Source organism: Bos indicus, chromosome 15, assembly GCF_029378745.1.
Source record: "Bos indicus isolate NIAB-ARS_2022 breed Sahiwal x Tharparkar chromosome 15, NIAB-ARS_B.indTharparkar_mat_pri_1.0, whole genome shotgun sequence".
Taxonomy (NCBI): Eukaryota; Metazoa; Chordata; class Mammalia; order Artiodactyla; family Bovidae; genus Bos; species Bos indicus.
Genome location: NC_091774.1, coordinates 40,175,976 through 40,195,228, shown reverse-complemented (window position 1 = coordinate 40,195,228; position 19,253 = coordinate 40,175,976). Strand labels below are relative to the sequence as shown.

General features: G+C 46.2%; 1 protein-coding gene across 13 annotated transcripts in view; it reads left to right on the top strand.

Annotated features, from left to right (window-relative positions):
* The window catches only part of TEAD1 (TEA domain transcription factor 1), a 274,193-nt gene that overhangs the window by 214,246 nt on the left and 40,694 nt on the right, over positions 1–19,253 (top strand). For all 13 annotated transcript variants that reach the window (XM_070803661.1, XM_070803659.1, XM_070803660.1 and 10 more), the window contains one exon: positions 17,981–18,154. In XM_070803661.1, the coding sequence (XP_070659762.1) occupies positions 17,981–18,154 (174 nt within the window). The remainder of the gene's footprint in view (positions 1–17,980; positions 18,155–19,253) is intronic.

The following is a 19,253-nucleotide window of genomic DNA, read 5'->3' as shown; positions in this document are numbered from 1 at the left end:
CTCTTACCCTGCCTTTGAGCCTGACAGATCAGATACCCTGCGTGAAAGCAGACCTGGGTAGGGAGGGCTGAGCAGCCCTCCAATGAAGTAAAAAGGTATTTCTGTTGACAAATATGTAAAACTTTAGAGCTAAATGGTTATGGATGCTCTGGACTGCAAACTCCAGGAATTACTAGAGCAGAAGAGTAAGACCTTAACAGGCTCTTGCATTTAAAGACCCTGATACTGGGAAAGAATGAGGACAGGAAGAGGAGGGGATGACAGAGGATAAGATGGTTGGATGGCATCACCAATTCAATAGACATGAGTTTGAGCAAACTCAGGGAGATAGTGAAGGACAGAGAAGCCTGGCGTCCTGTAGTCCACGGGGTGACAAAGAGTCGGATACGACTGAGTGGCTGAACAACAACATTTTTTGAGCCCTGACTGGCTTGTATTGTGTAAGGCGATTAATAGATATCATCACATTTTACTCTTAAACAACCCCATAAGGGTAGGTGCTGGAAAACATGAGATAACAGAGAGGTTAAGTAACTTCTCTGTAGTCACACAGTTAGTATCTGATGGACTAGAGATTCAAATTCATGTCTTTAAAACTCAAGCGTAAACTCAAGCCTATTTAGCCATTATTCATACTTTTCAAAGCTGTGTTTTCTCAAGACAGCGAATTCTTAGCTTCTGAAGGAGGAGTAACAGGGTAGTACTTTAGCAGTCTGACATAGAATGCGATGCATCTTAATACCCTAAATATCCATTAAGTTAGCATCTGGACCCGATTTGTCATTTTCCTCCTTCCTGTCTCCCCACCCCATCTAGTGCCCATCCTCCTCCTGTCCTCAGCTGGGCCCACCATTTCCCCTACACATGTGAGCCTCCCTTCTCTCCACCCGAAAAGCCCAAGACCCTTTCTTCACTCCCACTCCTTGGCTGTGAGTACGAGCATTGCATCTGTGTGTGGGTGAGCCCAAGGCAAAAATGGAAGGAATCATGAGTTTGTCTTCGGGATCTTTACCAACTCCTTTCCATATTCTCTACCTCACCCCACCCAGCTGATCTTGGCGGCTCTCAAAAGTACACAGGGGCCACTCTGTTTGTCTGCTGCCTTGCTGCCATTCTGTTACCAGGAGAAAGCATCACGAGTGAGTTCATCATCTGTTGTAAATAACTTGGGTGTGAACCACAGGAGGTGACCTCTCCCTGAAGCGTTTGTGCTTTGGCTCTGAGGGTAGGACAGGAAGACGCCACGAATAGAGGGGTTTCCACCAGCCATCACCAGAGTGGACACTCAGGAACCCACATGTGGCCCCCTGGCATTTCTGCCTATGAATTGTGAATCCTGGTAGAAAAATAGAGTCGGCTCCAAAATTAGGATAAAATGAAGAAAGAGAGTAGTCATTGGGCCCGTCGAGGCAGGCAAAGGAAAAGAAGAGTATTGAGAACAGGGAAGAGAAGACCAGCCTCCTGGGTCACTCTTCACAAGTGTCTGAGTGGCTGTACCAGGAGGGTGACAGTGAGTGCCTAAACCCTTGTCTGTGGGAGCACTGAAATAAACAACCAAGGAGATGACCTTTGCAACTCTTTGCTTCCTCCTCCTTCAAGCAAATGTAGATATTTCTTCGGCTGAAGGCTGGGCTTCGGCTTAGTTCATGCTTCTGCTCTGAGTAGCTCGTGTTTGTATGACGCCTCATCGCTCACAGAGCGCATTGTCATTGGTTATGCCATTTTGTCCTCCAAGTGCTAGTGGAGTGGATTTTGTTTTACCCATTTTACAGGTGAAGAAACTGAGGCCAAGACACATTAAAAGATGTAGAATATTTAGCCAATGAGCAGGAGGACCCAGAGCCCAGATCTTCTGTTTCAGTGTACTCTTTCACTGCTGTGAAGCACCACCAGTGGTGAAGGTCTTGAATTGTGCATTCAGTCTGTACTCTTGGGTGAGCAAACGTGTTTACTTGTAAACATTTCTTTTTTAGAAATAGAACTCCAGGACACTAGGAAGCACAAGTCCCAAGATGTTAGTTGTTATCCTTGTTAAAAGACTCAATATACTGTTTTATCACAAAACAAATTTTTATTTTTAATTTAAGAAGCTTATGGAGCACCCTTATGGTAACTGTCCTTCTCAGTTATGGACCTACTGGGGCCCAGAATGCCCATTTCCTCTTCTTCTAGTTGTTAGTGGTAATTGGGCTCCCTGCTGTGCATCGCTGAGAAGTTCCTTTTGTCCATCCTATAAACAGTTATGAGCACCCATGTGTGCCTTCTGGTGCTGCCCTGGTGGAGGCTGACGTCTAGTGGGTGAGGCCGTCATCCCCTGTAGGGTCACTGGGAAGTGTGATGGCTAGGGCTGCTGTGAGTGGACAGGAAACTGGGCAGGCTTTGTGGAGGAACCAGCCCTTATGCAAAGAGGTAGAGGATCCATATGGGCCCGGAAGAGTAAGGAAGAAGAGCATTCCAGAGGCGATGACTCTGGTGTAGATAAAACAAGAGGTGAAAGCTAGTGAATAGTTTAGAAAGGCAGGACCTACCAAGGCCTTGGAGTAGTGTCCAGATATGTGTGTTTGATGTACATTCAGAATTAAGAGTCTGGCTGGTTCAACTAGAGTAGACCTTTTACTGATGAATGAAAGGCTTAACTCTGTAGAACTCATGTAGAACATGACTTCAGTGGTGACAATGATAAATGTGGTTAACTAGAGAGTGCGTTTCCAGAGTAGCTGGGACAAAGGGTGTCACCCTGGACCAGAAAACGAGGTTCTCCTCCTCCAGGCTTTGTTGCTCCTCAGGTGTGCATTCCTGCCTGTGTCCTCCTGGGGGACCATATGGACAGAGAAGGTTCAGACCTGGCTGCAGCCATTGACAGCCACCTCTCCAAGCTTCTTCTATAGAAAGAACTAGAATTCCCTACCTCTTTGGGCTGTGATATGGATGGAAAAAATCACACTGTACCACGCTCATTACTTTATTTGTTTGGTCTTTGCCAGCACTACCCACAGCCCTTTGATTCCAGTGAGCCTGAGCTCTTACAGAGACGCAAGGGGAGATGTGTGTGCGTGTCTGTGCGCAGACAGAGATTTGCAGGATCTAAAGTCAGATTTGTTTAGGACCCATAACTATTGATCACTTTGTTGGCTTCCTTATCAAATTAACCTGCTTAATGTTTGATGTTAAATTTTAAGGATAGCATATTTATATTTGTTTAAATAAATGTACCAGCTGAATTTATTTTAGACGGCTCTGAAAGTTTGAGAACCAACGAAACCATTCCCATACTCCACATTTTTTCAATGTGACCTTGGACCTCAAGGGCCTTTACATGTTCATTTGCAACAGCACCTTATGTTTGCAAAATAAAGCACATATTATATAATTTGAGAAGCTGGTGCTTAGAAGACTTGTCAGAATGCTTTAAAAAGTCTTGTGAATTCTCTTCCATTTCAATTAGCTGTCTCTCTTAGTCCCAGTTATTCTGGAAATTCACTCTTGTTTACCACATGTATCACCACTGCCAACACTAAAGATTCTTCACAGCTCTCTCACCCCGATCAGTAGTCATATTGGCGATAGCCTGCATGATGCATTGTCTTACCCAGCCCCGTGACACAGACTGCCCAGTGTTCAACCAAGATTCAGAGCTAGATGTGTTGATTCCAGTAACCAAAAGTTGCTGGGTTCCTTTGCATCTGATGAGTACCTGTAGCCAGCCAGACTCTACAAGAAGCCAAGGTAAGACTAATCCAGGGGATGAGCGCCCCCTGCTGGCTCTGCATCCTCTGTAAACCAGACATTGCCCCTGAGTCAGTGGCTGTTTATGTTGGTGGAGAACCAGCAAGTCAGTCCCTCTGTTACCTTTGGCTCCACTAGAACCTGAGAGAAAAACAGCAGAGGGTGAAGAAAGGAAGATCTAAAAAACAAAGACTATTTTGGAAGTGGTTAGTAATGCTTAAAGACACACTTTCTACAGGATTTCCATGTTGCGTTATCAAAGGACTTTCAGTGTTAAGTGCGAGATCTTCCACCTAGGGTGGGCTTTTTTGAAAGGGCCTCCTCACCTGTCATCAGGGCCCAGTTCCAGAAGACCAACTTCAACAGCTGCAGTTTCAGAGAGATGAAAACCCAGCCTTCGTGGGCTGTAAGCTGAATCCCAAGTGTGCATGAGGACTGGTTTTCCTGCCAAACCCTAGTTTTGAAAGTTTGAAGTTTTAGTCACTCAGTCATCTCCGACTCTTTGTGAGCCCACAGACTGTAGCCCACCAGGCTCCTCTGTCCATGGAATTCTCCAAGCAAGAATACTGGACTAGGTTGCCATTTCCTTCTCCAGGGGATCTTCCCAACCTAGGGATTGAACCTGGGTCTCCTGTGTTGCCGGAGGATTCTTCACCATATGAGCCACTAGGGAAAATGCAGTGGGCTCCCTCTACCCACTCCCTGCGGCAAGCAGATTCCTCCAGCTGCCCGGCAACTCAGCTACATCTTCCAGGCAAAGGCAGTGTGTTTAATGTCAACTGTGATCTCAGAAGAGAAAGTGCGAGGAGTTCAGTTAGGTAGAGTTACATAGCCAGAGAAGGGCAAGCTTTGAGATGGAGAGAGTGGGATAGGAGATTGCTCTCTTTAGATTTTGAAGAAGCACTGCCTTGGGGAAGAAGCAAAGTTCTGTGATATGGTCGCAGGAACAGACCTGAGCAGGGAGTGCACACCTGAGTTCACTTAGAGAAAACCTCCCTGAGTTACAGCTATCAGGGTAACCTCCAGCTCTTGCTGACCTGTGTCGTGAGCATCACGTGCCGAGCATTTGACCCAGATACTGTTCTTACGTCCAGTCTCTCAGTAACAAAACAGATGCTCGGGAACATTAAGGTACGTTATCAAGTTCCACCACCAGGAGGAGGCTGAGCCAAAGTTTGGCTCCACTTTGTATTCTTAACCATGTCACTGTATTTTTTAAGAAATTAAAAATTACTCAAATGCAAAAACAGCTGCCCTTCAAAGCCTCGAGCTCCTCAAGCCCAGGCTGGATGCAGCAGGGCCCTTCACCCTGGCACAGCGAGTGAAAGAGGGTGATCAGGACGTTTGGAGAAAGAGAAGAAAGGACACTTGACAGGAGGAGAGAATCCCTGAATGGTGGACAATGGCTGGTCCTCAGCCAGAAGGCGAGGAGTTTTGCGGTCTGAAGTGACCTGTTTCCTAATCTTTAATGCTAAATGAATGGAACAGCAGAAAAGCCTGAGACTTCCTGGACATGGGGAGTGAGTCAGCAGTCTTCACAGCCCAACGGGGCCCAAGTTCTCTCCTCTGGGGGAGCCTTGCCCTCAAGTTCTGCAAATACATTCTTCTGATAACCTGATTCTTTTCCATATGGGCAGCTGGTTAAATGTGGGCCCAAGGATGATTTCATGTTTTTCTTGCTTCTTTCAAAGGCCTAAATTCACAGATCAACTCAATTTCTTTATCAGATCTCACAGATGCTGACTTTGGTTGGGGAAATGTGACCAGGGCAACTCAGAAAATAGGACATCAGTGAGGCCAGTGGCAAAAAGAAGAGTTGGGTGGCTTGTGTGGGGATTTGACCAGAGAGGTGAGATCAGAAGCAGGGCTTATTAGATTCTAGATTTGGGGCCAGGAGGATCCTCTCCTATATCCTGGGTAGCGTGGAAGATGGCAGGTTTTCTCTGGAGGAGCTTCCAAGCCCTGCAGTGCTTGCTAAGGCAGTCGCTGCCTCTCAGAGCAGGGTCGTGTGTTCATGGGAAACAGCTCTTTGGGCAGATTTGGTTTCTGGTCCTTCAGAAAGGAGGCTCTTTCTCTCCCCTAGTTCATGATTTGTGCGTGGATCTCATTAATAATTAACCTGCATACTAGCATCTGTGTAGCTCCCTAAGGCTCACACAGACCCGTCATGTTTGCTGTTTCATTTGACCTTGCCATTGACCCATGAGATAAGCAGGCCAGGTGTCATCTCTGTGTGCAGATGAGGCTACCCCGGCCCAGATATGTTAGGCAACTTGCCTCAGGCCACACACAGCTCAGAAATAGCAGAGCCTGGATTCCAACCCGTGTTCTTAATGTATGCACCACGTGCTTTGAATAAATGGTCTGAGGGCACATCTGCCTTCCCGGCCTACAGAGGAAGAGTGCAGCGAGTCTGATGGTTGGCTGTGCCCTGCTTATGCTTCTCCCTGCTTTTTCTCCTACGTTTTACCAAGCGTTGCCTTCCACTAGGACATAGGTGATGGAGGGTTCTCTGGTGCTGAAAGTGACAGGTCCCTGTGGTGAGTGTAGCCTTTCCCACCCTGGCCTGCATGACTGCGAACTCTCCCATCAGCTTGTCCATGCCAGTCGCACCCTCTCGTAGCAAAGGTGGGTGGTTTGCTGTTCATGTCTGAGCTTCTCTGGACGCTCACCTCTTTATTCATGACCATTTGGGGATGAGGCAATTGGAAGCATCTGGAGAGCTGGGTTTTATAGGCTTTTCACAGAGGCCCAGCCAGGCTCCATTTGCTTTCCTTGGCAGGTCAGCACCCCACCCGCGTGCCTTCCTGGTCGCAGTCCCTGCACTCAGCCTGTGGGGTTTCACAGCTGCACTTGTGTGTAGAAGACTCCCTTCTAAGAAAACAGCAGCCACTCTATGGAGATGGTGCTGGAATGGGGAGGTGGGGGTGAGATCCAGGAAGGAAGGACTTATTTGTTCCTTGTTTCTTGTTTCCAGTGATGTTTCTTTCTGGGAAGAGCACAGGGAAGAGAGCGACCAGCTACCTCGGGGCCAAGTAGCCAGAGCAGGGCTGGTGCTCTGAGCAGTAGCTGAGGAGAGAGCCTGCGGGACCATGAGCAAGCCCCCCAGCCCTCTTACCCCAACAGGTGCCAAAGATGCAGGTCACTTCCCTTGGCTTGGTCTTGTAGCCACTCCCTGCCCCTGTAGGGCCCGGAGGCCATCGCAGTTTGCCCAGGCTGCTCTGGGGGGTGTCTGAGCAGACTGTCCAGGCAGGAACACAACAGGAAGCAAATGTAGGTGATTTGTCCTTGTCCTGTTTCAACTTGTACATTAGCATCCCTTGACGTGAGTTATTTGTCTTGGTTTCTTTAAATTCCTAAGTGGATTATAATTTTTCTCCTGGTATTATTTGACAGCAGTCATTTTTTAAGGTTTTACAGCGTTCTTCAAATACTTGGAATTTTTGGAACAAGTTTAGGGAAACACCGCCATCTTCAGGTCAGACTGTGTAGTGCAGTGCTGGGGCGTGTCCATGGGAGCCTCTCAGATGCCAAGGGCCTGCAGATTCCTTAGGGCTTTCCCTTTCCTTTTGCAGAAAAAAGTGAACTGCCTCATCAGAGGGCTCTGGATTAGAATGTATTAGCAGCTCTTTGGGGAAAAAAAAAGGAAAGAAAAGAAAATTAAACCCTAGTGGCCATTCTGGGAGTTGTTTGTTCTGGTTTGTCTCATCTGCAGTAATGGGCAACCTCACAGGCTGCCCCAGCCCCACTTGCCAGGACAGACTTTGCATTCTTCACTGGGAGAAATTCAGGGGCCAGATCCCTCTAGGCCTTGCGTGCAGGTCACCTGCACCCTATCCACCTTACAGTACAGGACCTAATACAGAGGAACAGCCATAATTTCAGGTAATCTCACCCGGAGTACAGACACAACATGACTATTGGAGGAAATATCAACAATAATAATAATAATGAAGAGTTGCATGCTTGGTACAGCGTTGTGGATTTTCCATGTGTGATCTCCTTTAAGCCTCATGACACTCCTTCGAGGTAGATACTATTATTATCCCTGGATTACGGATGTGGAGAGGGCTGGAAGCACCCCTCCCCGATGACTCAGCTAGGAAACAAGGCCGGCGCCAGGATTCAGACCCAGACCCCGTCTGACTCTGGTGCTCGAGTCCAGTATTTGGCCCTCCGCCCCGCTGCCCCCGGCAACTTCCCTAAGCAGCAGAGAGAAGGAGAGGCAGAGACTAGGAAGGAAAGTGACCTCTTAGAACCACCTTAGAGGAGGGGAGAACATCCTTTGTTAATCCCCTAGGGTAGCTAAACAGCCCTTTGCAAGTCACTCTGTGGAGATTTTAGGATTACATTTACCTTTGTTACTGTTTACAACTGCTGTGAAGAATAACTGGAGGGATTATAGCAATCCAAAAAGAAAATGAACGCTTCTCCAAGTTGAAATAGGAATCTGTGTGTTAGATTTGTGGCGGGGGCGGCTGGGCCGGGGTCGTCTCTGCCCAGCGGGACTGGCCCCGGTGCGGTGTCAGGTCAAGCCTGCAGGCAGACAAGGGTCCGAGGTCCTGCTCAGTCATCCTCAGCGTCTTGAGCCGGAGGAAGGCTCTGATCTCACCCTCATTTTGGGTCCAGGGAACTTGCGGCCAACTAGAATAAACATCCTGGAGCACGACTCTGTGTGTTTTTGTTTCCCTTTATAGTTCTTTCCTCACGAAACTCCATGATGGTTCGAGATAGCTTTGGATTGGCTGCTTATTTAATTTAATAAAGTAATAGATGTGCTTCATGTGTGAGCCCAGTGAAACCCCAGGCATGGCCTGTAAGGAGAAGCAGCTGTGCCCTGCCCGCCCCACTCCATCTCCCACTCCCCCTCCTCCCAGTCCTCCTCAGGACAGCTGCCTGCAGCCTTTCAGCCCTTGCTTTGTACATGCGCTCCGTATTTCTAAGCAGCGTACTTACACTGCCTAACTCGGTCCATGACTGGAGACCTTATCTGTTGACTTCTTACTGTGGAAGACCAGGACTTAACTCTCTGAATTTAGCACATGACCCCTCTCACCTCCATCCCCACCCCTCCAGTATGGTTATTTCACAATTTTAGGTTTAACACTTAGTTTTTTTTATTGTGAAAGTCATCTTCTTGATTCTAAAACTTGTTTTTCCTAAGGTTTGTCATTGCCTTTGTTTGCTCAGTTTGTATATACCTACACAGAGTCATCCCCCATGTGTCTAACAGAATTCTCAAACTCTTGTCCAGATGGTCAGCTACGTCAGGGACTCCCTCTCTAGCCCCTTTAGGAGCCCTCTGGCTTCCAGGTCTTTGTCCCTCCTGGACTGGCTGTTGTCCAGGTCCGAAGCCCAGCTGTGGTCCAGCATGTTACCGCTTCTGTGCTACTGCTTCATATCCCTCTTTTCTGTTCTACTCCCTCATTTCATAAGAGCACATCCTCCTGTTGCTATCTGAGAATAGCTGTGAGGAAGGACAGTTGTCTGAAACCTGACAGATCTGAGAGTGTGTTCTGTTCTCACATGGGATGGATAACTTGGTTTTCATCTTAAGCTTATGAACCTTTGTTCCCATTTTCAAGGTAAATCCCATATATGTTCTCCTTGTTAACGAATAACACTATATGTTTAGTGCTGGAGAATACGGACATCCATATAAAAAGAGCAGGTGAGTGCTGACAAAGTCATTTGATGTACAAGAAAGGGAATGTTGACTGTCCTTATCCCAGTTTTCTCTCTAGAAATCTTTGAGAACATATATTTAATGGATGCCCAATGGTTCTGACTGCAGAGGCAAGAGACTGGCTCCATGCAGGTTCTTTGAGAAGACATGCTGTTTGTACCATTAGTTCATGGATTCCCTGTGCCCAGCACAGTGCCTGGCACATAACGGACCTTCAGTTCAGTTCAGTCGTTCAGTCGTGTCCGACTCTTTGCGACCCCATGAATCGCAGCACACCAGGCCTCCCTGTCCATCACTAGCTCCTGGAGTTCACCCAGACTCACATCCATCGAGTCAGTGATGCCATCCAGCCATCTCATCCTCTGGCGTCCCCTTCTCCTCCTGCCCCCAATCCCTCCCAGCATCAGAGTCTTTTCCAATGAGTCAACCCTTCGCATGAGGTGGCCAAAGTATTGGAGTTTCAGCTTCAGCATCATTCCTTCCAAAGAAATCCCAGGGCTGATCTCCTTCAGAATGGACTGGTTGGATCTCCTTGCAGTCCAAGGGACTCTCAAGAGTCTTCTCCAACACCACAGTGCAAAAGCATCAATTCTTCGGCGCTCAGCCTTCTTCACAGTCCAACTCTCACATCCATACATGACCATAGGAAAAACCATAGCCTTGACTAGATGGACCTTTGTTGGCAAAGTAATGTCTCTGCTTTTCAATATGCTATCTAGGTTGGTCATGACTTTCCTTCCAAGGAGTAAGCTTCTTTTAATTTCATGGCTGCAGTCACCATCTACAGTGATTTTGGAGCCCAAAAAAATAAAGTCTGACACTGTTTCCACTGTTTCCCCATCTATTTCCCATGAAGTGATGGGACCGGATGCCATGATCTTCATTTTCTGAATGTTGAGCTTTAAGCCAACTTTTTCACTCTCCACTTTCACTTTCATCAAGAGGCTTTTGAGTTCCTCTTCACTTTCTGCCATAAGGGTGGTGTCATCTGCATATCTGAGGTTATTGATATTTCCCCCGGCAATCTTGATTCCAGCTTGTGTTTCTTCCAGCCCAGCGTTTCTCATGATGTACTCTGCATAGAAGTTAAATAAACAGGGTGACAATATACACCTTGACGTACTCCTTTTCCTATTTGGAACCAGTCTGTTGTTCCATGTCCAGTTCTAACTGTTGCTTCCTGACCTGCATACAAATTTCTCAAGAGGCAGATCAGGTGGTCTGGTATTCCCATCTCTTTCAGAATTTTCCACAGTTGATTGTGATCCACACAGTCAAAGGCTTTGGCATAGTCAATAAAGCAGAAATAGATGTTTTTCTGGAACTCTCTTGCTTTTTCCATGATCCAGCAGATGTTGGCAATTTGATCTCTGGTTCCTCTGCCTTTTCTAAAACCAGCTTGAACATCAGGAAGTTCACGGTTCACATATTGCTGAAGCCTGGCTTGGAGAATTTTGAGCATTACTTTACTAGCGTGTGAGATGAGTGCAATTGTGCGGTAGTTTGAGCATTCTTTGGCATTGCCTTTCTTTGGGATTGGAATGAAAACTGACCTTTTCCAGTCCTGTGGCCACTGCTGAGTTTTCCAAATTTGCTGGCATGTTGAGTGCAGCACTTTCACAGCATCATCTTTCAGGATTTGAAATAGCTCAACTTAGGTGTGTGAAAGTCACACATCTAAGGTCACACACCTTTTAGGTGTGAAATCCAGAAAGAAATATGCAAGTGAGTACCTTTTCTGTTGCTGTATTGATATGTTGATCATCAGCATGTCTACTGAGCATATGGGAGACTTTTTTTGTAATTGAACAAGCCAGTGTTAACCTCTGCTTTGGATGTCAAGGAAATTTAGACTTTAATAGATGTAACTTATTGACACTTGCCCTGTTTCTGCTTGTACATTCCCCCACACACTTGGGATTGTTGGTTGTTGTTATTGTTGTTGTTTGTATAAATATTTTGTTTTCTGCCACATAGAATAGAATTGCTCTTTTTTGGTTTTGTGTTCCATTGTTAGTTTTGGGAAAACCATCACTGCTAGAAAGAAAACGGGATTTATTTGGGAAGAAGGGAGAGAAGTGAGGTTCCACCCTAACCTTTTTACCTTAGAAGGAGATCTGGCAGGATGGGAAGTTAGGCCTCACCAAATAGTTTTTAGGGTTTTAATTTTGTTAAAATTTGAACACAAGCATATCAGATGTCTTCTTTTCATCCTTCTAGATGTGGGGGCAGAGGGATTCCTCACCTGGCCAGGTTGAATTAAGGAGAGAGAGATGTCTGTTTGTTCCACTGCTGTGGCCTCCAGGATGCCTTCTTTAGTCCTTTGTATTCTTAGAAACAAAGTCACCTCTTGGCAGGAATAAAGCCACTCAAATGCCAGCAGTCAGGGTTTGGTTTCAAGTCACCAGCCTTGCGAGAGGCAGTGCCCGATTTCCTTTGGCAAAGACAGCCTGCCCGTTCTCAGTTCATTTCAGCAACTTGGGCACAGAGGTAACTTCCTCAGAACAGAAACCTTTGAAGGCTCTATCTGATGCATCTGTGAGTCATTATGTGTGTCCCAAATTGTAATTTCACTTCTCAGAATCTGGAAAACGCTATTCAGCTTCTTTGCTTTTTTTTGAAATCAACTTTCAGAAAAAGTAGATCTGAGTTAGAAGGATCTAGGCATTTATATATTCTCCTGGAGACAGTGCGGTTGATGGCACAGCAAATGCATGGACTGTGGCGTGGATGGATCCAGGTTTAACTTCTTAACTCTCTTAACTTCAGGACTATTCCTGGACGTGTGACCTCAGGCAAATCTGTTCATCTCTGAGCTTCTATTTCCACATCTGTGAAAATGACTTTAATAAAGCCCGCCTACAGTACCATTGTGAGGCAAGGATTATCCGAGGTCACGTTTATCGAAAGCACGTTGTACAAACACTGAACAGACACAGCTCCCTTTCTTCCTGCAGACATAGGTAAGAGGCCCGCACTCCAGCTGCTAGTCATGAGTGGGCCATAATCAAGGATCTGAACAGTCATGCAGCTCCACAACTTGGCTCCCAGCTCTTGGCTTATTTGTGTTTCCTTTTTTCTTTGCTAGGCAGGAGGGATAGCTAAGGCAGGAAAGTTCTTTTGCTTCTACCCCAGGATCTAGTTAATCTCACATAATAAACCGCCACAACAGTAGTCTTAGCAGCTACGATTTATTGAACACTTCTTGTATGCCAGAACCCCCTCTGTGCATCATTTCCTTTCATCTTCCACCCTGTTCAATATGACAGTCACAGATCCCCATTGTACACAGGAGAAAACTGAGATTTCAGGTTCTTATCTGGTTCTAGAGTGCTTTTGCACTCAGCATGTTGATTTTCAGATATACTTCCTTGATATACTGAGCAATATACTCAGTTGCTCAATCGTGGCTGACTCTTGGTGACCTCATGGACTATAGCCTGCCATGAAATTTTCCAGGCAGGAATACTGGAGTGGGCCCACTGAAGAATGGTAAATTTTACCTTCCATTCACTTTCCTGATCTCTGACCCCTGGAGGTCCAGGCTGTGGTCCCTGTGTTCTAAGAGTCATACTTCACCCCAGGTCTGCCCTGGCCCATGGAGGCTGGCGAGGTGGAAGAGCAGGGAGTGAGGTGTGCTTAGCAGAGACTCAGATTCGATTCATGGATGTCCCCAAGGCTCCGTCTGTATTCCATTCTTTCCTGTAAACTCGGTGCCTGTAGACACCACAACAAGCGGCAGAAGCGGTGCCTCTCAGAGTCCAGCAGGGCTCAGAACTTGCTGCAGTCAGAGGTGAGCAATAAGGGTTGGGTGACAGCCAGCCAGCCAGCCAGTTTGGATAATGGAGGAGCAACGCCTTTGCCTCTGCTCCTGTGCTGGTGAGTAACAGAGGACCAGCAGAGGGGCAGACACGAGCCCGCCCCTGCTCATCTCTGGGGACCTTCCACCAGTGTCTGTGTTCCCCGCCCCACCGTCTTGTTTACTCTGCTTATACCCTCTAAATGAGGCTGGAAGTGCCTCAGCATCGGTGCCCCAGATGTTTCTGTGGGCTTTGGTTTGCTTATAATTGAAAAGATGATATGATAACATTTGAGAAAATTTTTAAAAGATCAGAGAGAGGCACTTCACCTCTCCCCGTAACCTTACCTCCCTAACATGACGGTGGCTCCTACTTTGTTTCAAAAGTTCCCCTCGAGCACAGCATACTCTGTTCTTGCATGTCTGTGTCCAGGACTCAGTGCATCCTGAAATCCAGCTGGGATAGAGGCAGGGTCCTTGTCAGAGCTCTAAGTTCTTCTTTCTCGTGTCACCTGACACCTTTTAGGAGTTAGGAAGCCTTGGTAAAGGTGACGCTCTGATGTTGATCAGAAGATGCTAGGTCCTGGCCGCACTTCCTGTACATGCAGTGGTTGGGGACAGCTGGCATCAGATGGGGTATTGGCCCTCCCGCTCTTCGGTATTATGGCCACAGATCCACAGTGTGGGTGGCAAGTCATGGGTATAAACCAGCACTTCTGCAGGATACATTTATAGGGTTTTGTGACCAAACAAGTTTGGAAAACTTCAGGCTGTAGAAAGTTGAACAGTGTTTCTCTACCATAGTGCTTTTAACCTGTTACATTCACTGTGAACCTCAAAGCAGAGATTTTATGAGAAATAATAGTAGCTAACATTTACTGAGTGTCTGCTCTTTGTTGAATGGAGGTGCTCCAGTAAGCCTTAATATGCAGCACCCTTGGGAGGAGACGCCATCACTGTCCCCATGTAGAGGCTGGGAGACTTACCCAATGTCATGGCTGATTGGTAATAACACAGTCTTTTGGGCTAGAGCAGACTGAGCCCAACCTTGTCTCTTAGCCAGCACACAGACTGCTTGTACAGCGTGTACACTTCTTTTGTACAAAAGAAGCTTGGAGCAGCCTTCTTTTATTTGGGACTTCTCATTCCCTATGAGAATATAAGAATATTCCCTATGGGAATAAGAAAGCCTTCCTCAGTGATCACTGCAAAGAAATAGAAGAAAACAATAAAATGGGAAAGACTAGAGATCTCTTCAAGAAAATTAGAGATACCAAGGGAACATTTCATGCAAAGATAGGCATAATAAAGGACAGAAATGGTATGGACCAAACAGACAGCAGAAGATATTAAAAAGAGATGGCAAGAATACACAGAAGAACCATGCAAAAGAGCTCTTCGTGACCCAGATAAACACAATGGTGTGATCACTCACCTAGAGCCAGACATCCTGGAATGCAAAGTCAAGTGGGCCTTAGGAAAGGAGTATCACTACGAACAAAGCTAGTGGCGGTGATGGAATTCCAGTTGAGCTATTTCAAATCCTAAAAGATGATGCTGTGAAAGTGCTGCACCCTGTGCCAGCAAATTTGGAAAACTCAGTTGTGGCCACAGGACTGGAAAAGGTTGGTTTTCATTCCAGTCCCAAAGAAGGGCAATGCCAAAGAATGTTCAAACTACCGCACGATTGTACTCGTCTCACACACTAGCAAAGTTTGACCTACCATCACTCATCTCACACACTAGCAAAGTAATGCTAAAAATTTTCCAAGCTGGTAGGTCAAAAAATACCACCAGTTCACGCCCTGTCCTTTGAAGGACATTGGCAAAGGTCATCATTAGGATCTTATAGGAACAAACAAAATCTCAACGGCTGGAAAATATTTGAAATTCCCCTGAAACAGCTTTCGTAAACCTTACAGAAAATCAACACCCACACCATCAAATTATTTGGAAAATCACAATTGAAAAAGTTGCTATCTATTTAGCTAAAAATGTTCACAGAGGAAAAGTCATAGCCTACAATGATTTCATTATTTTAAAAGAATGCATTCACCTGAATAATTTATGTAATCATTTTGAGTTAAGAGGGTATTTTGATTTTGTGGGCCAACCCATCACAAAACTCCTAGAGAAATGACCTCCTTATGGCCCCAGGATAAGTCAACAGTCATGTTCTGTGACAGTGTTGCCTGCCTTCCAGTGGAAAGATGGGGTGGCGGGGAGGGTATCTGGCTACAGAGGCAATAGTGGTTTCCACATCCTCCTTTCCCACAAAACCAAGACCTGGCTGGGGAAACTTCCTTTCTCTATATTGCTTTCTGCTGCTTTCAACAGTACGTGAACTGTGAACTTCCAGATGTTCAAGCTGGATTTAGAAAAGGCAGAGGGACCACAGATCAAATTGCCAACATCCGTTGGATCATTAAAAAAGCAAGAGAATTCCAGAAAAACATTTACTTCTGCTTTATTGATTACGCCAAAGCCTTTGACTGTGTAGATCACAACAAACTGTGGAAAATTCTTAAAGAGATGGGAATACCAGACCACCTGACCTGCCTTCTGAGAAATCTGTTATGCAGGTCAAGAAGCAACAGTTAGAACTGGACATGGAACACCAAACTGGTTCCAAATCGTGAAAGGAGTACGTCAAGGCTGTATATTGTCACCCTGCTTATTTAACTTATATGCAGAGTACATCATGCAAACTGCCGGGCTAGATGAAGCACAAGCTGGAATCAAGATTGCCGGGAGAAATATCAATAACTTCATATACGCAGATGACACCACTCTTATAGCAGAAAGTGAAAAGGAACTAAAGAGCCTCTTGATGAAAGTGAAAGAGGAGAGTGAAAAAGGCTGGCTTAAAACTCAACATTCAGAAAACTAAGATCGTGGCATCTGGTTCCATCACTTCATGGCAAATAGATGGAGAAACAATGGAAACAGTGACAGACTTTATTTTCTTGGGCTCCAAAATCACTGTAGATGGTGACTGCAGCCATGGAATTAAAAGATGCTTGCTCCTTGGAAGAAAAGCTACGACCAACCTAGACAGCATATTATAAAGTAGAGACATTACTTTGCCGAAAAAGGTCTGTATAGTCAAAGCTATGGTTTTTCCAGTAGTCATGTATGGATGTGAGAGTTGGACTATAAAGAAAGCTGAGCGCCGAAGAATTGATGCTTTTGAACTGTGGTGTTGGAGAAGACTCTTGAGAGTCCCTTGGACTGCAAGGAGATCTAACCAGTCCATCCTAAAGCAAATGAATCCTGAATATTCATTGGAAGGACTGATGCTGAAGCTCCAGTACTTTGGCCACTTGATTTGAAGAACTGACTCTTTAAAAAAAAAAAAAAGAACTGACTCTTTAGAAAAGATCCTGATGCTGGGAAAGATTGAAGGCAAAAGGAGAAGGGAATGACAGAGGATGAGATGGTTGGATGGCATCACTGACTCGATGGACTTGAGCTTGAGCAAGCTCCCAAAGATGGTGATTTACAGGGAAGTCTGGCATGCTGCAGACCATGGGGTTGCAAAGAGTTGGACACAACTGAGCGACTGAACTGTACTGGTGAACTGATGGGGTTAGTACTTGGAAGGACTCTAGTTGGAGAAATGCCAATGTAAACTCGAAAAGTGAATGCAGACTGTTGGGAGAATGGTGACATGGGTTTCTCTTATGAACCCCATTATGTTCTGAGCTCCCAGGAACCTCTGCACGCCAGATGTTTTGGTGTCAGGTTAGGCTGCCTATTCAGTAGAAGAGGCAGGCATGGGGGATCTGGAGTATAGGGTCTAGGCCAGTAGTTTTCCAACTTGGCTGCATATTGAAATTCATCAAGGGAGTATTAAGAATAAATGATGCCTGGCCTCAGTCTCAGAGATGCCAGTTTATCCTGGGTGGGACCCTGGCTTTGATGATTTTTAAATGTTCCTTGGTGATTCTGCTGAAGCCTGGTTGAGAGCCAGTTGTTTGTGGTCCAGTTTACCCTGTCTTATACGGGTAGCAGCAGCATACCAAAGCAAGGAGAAGAAAAGGTTTTCATTTATTAGTTAAATGACCTGAGAGGTTTTGAGTTGTTTCTTTCACTTTTTGTGGATGAGCAACTGGTGTTCTTTTTTTATTGATCCCGTATAGCCTTGCACCATGAGTCCTCTCCATGATCTATACCCATGACTGTAGCTTTGCACTGACATGCACATACTGACCAGCCCTTATACAGAAGTGCTAGATTGGTCACTAAGGGGACGCATGAGAAAGATACTCAGCTCTCTTATTCCTGCTGGAAGAAGTAAGTGGGTACTGTTGCTCCGAGTACTGCATTCTTGCTGTTGCTAAGTGTCACTGGAGTGACGAGTGCTTTCTGGGCGATGGCATCAGCTGCACCACCCATACTTCTTATTGGGCTTTCACTGTAAGTAACAGTCACTGTCATCTTCAGTTGATCAGGTCAAACTGGGTAATGGAATTGTTTCTAGGTTTGGTAATTGGGTCACAAGTCATTTCCTACTGTATCTACAAAAAGACTTTTTTAGGCATTTGGGAAGAAGATATGCCCTTGTCAATAATAGACAATGATCGTTTTAACCCTGAGCTGTAATGACTTTTCTTAATATCATCATCTTTTCAAAGGCATAGACCTGAGGCTGTTCAAGGCGGAACTCCAGGATTTCGAGACCACCACTCCTTATGCAGCTCGAGATGGTTGTGTCCCAGGTTGACCAAAGGGTTTGTAATGGGAATGTTTCTGTTGGTTTCTTGCAGTACAACAAACACCTCTTCGTGCACATCGGGCACGCCAACCATTCTTACAGTGACCCATTGCTCGAATCAGTGGACATTCGTCAGATTTATGACAAATTTCCTGAAAAGAAAGGTGGCTTAAAGGAACTGTTTGGAAAGGGCCCTCAAAATGCCTTCTTCCTCGTAAAATTCTGGGTGAGTAAGACCTTGCCATTACTTCAGTCATTTTTGTCTGAATGGTCGCGTCCTACACCCAAGGGCAGAGCTGCAGTGGTTGGGGTTCCCATTGACTGATCTGCACGGTCGCCAGGGGATCACACACTAGCTCTGTGGGCGTCCTCACGCAAGCCACATGGCACAGCCGCAGGAGGACCCAGGCGACATTGCCGTCCCTGCCGAGACAGACAGGTGGCCCCTTGGGCTTGAGAACTCAGTTGTGCAATGAAAGAAACCTCGCAGATGGCTGGGCTCACAGTGGCAGACGCAGGGCACTAGACTCTCCGTTGGTTCTCACTCCGGTAAGCAAAGTGAAGTCGCTCAGTTGTGTCAAACTCTTTGCCACCCCGTGAACTGTAGTCTGCCAGGCTCCTCCATCCATGAGATTTCCTGGCCAAGAATACTGGAGTGGTTGCCATTTCCTTCTCCAGGGGAATCTTCCCGAACCGGGGATCAAACCTGGGTTTCCCGCATTACAGACAGCCTCTTTATTGTTTGAGCCACCAGAGAAGCCCAGTAAGCAAAGCGACCTATAAATTCCACGGGAGCCTAGGACCCGAGGCAGAGAAGGGACTTGGGCGAAGATAAAGACACGCTGCAAGACTTTAAGGGTCGGAGAGAATATGAAATGGCTCTGCCTATTGGCGTGCCTCATTTGTGCATTCAGACACCAAAGGCATGTTCCTCCAACTGCTGGGACTGTCCCCTAGGCTCTGAGGAGATCTCTGCTGTCTCTTCTCCAGTGGTCAAGCTTGAGCCAGAGGACTGCTGTGGGGTCAGGGGTGTGTCCTGGGGACTTAGACCAGAGAACTTGCTGGCCTTGAGCATTTACAACTCCTCAGTCTCGACGAAAATAAAAAGAAAATGGCTTCACATGTTCGCGCTTCTCAGCGTGGCCTAAAAGGCCCTGCAGGAGCTGGTTCCAGGTGTTTCCTTCCTGTCCATCCTCAGCCGGCCTTCGTGTGTCTGGATGGACTTTGTATAGTTTTCCTTCTTTCCCCCCTTTTGAGATGGTGGCTTCTTGATTATCACACCTTCCTTACATAAATAATCTACTAATTTTTCTTTTAGTCCCATC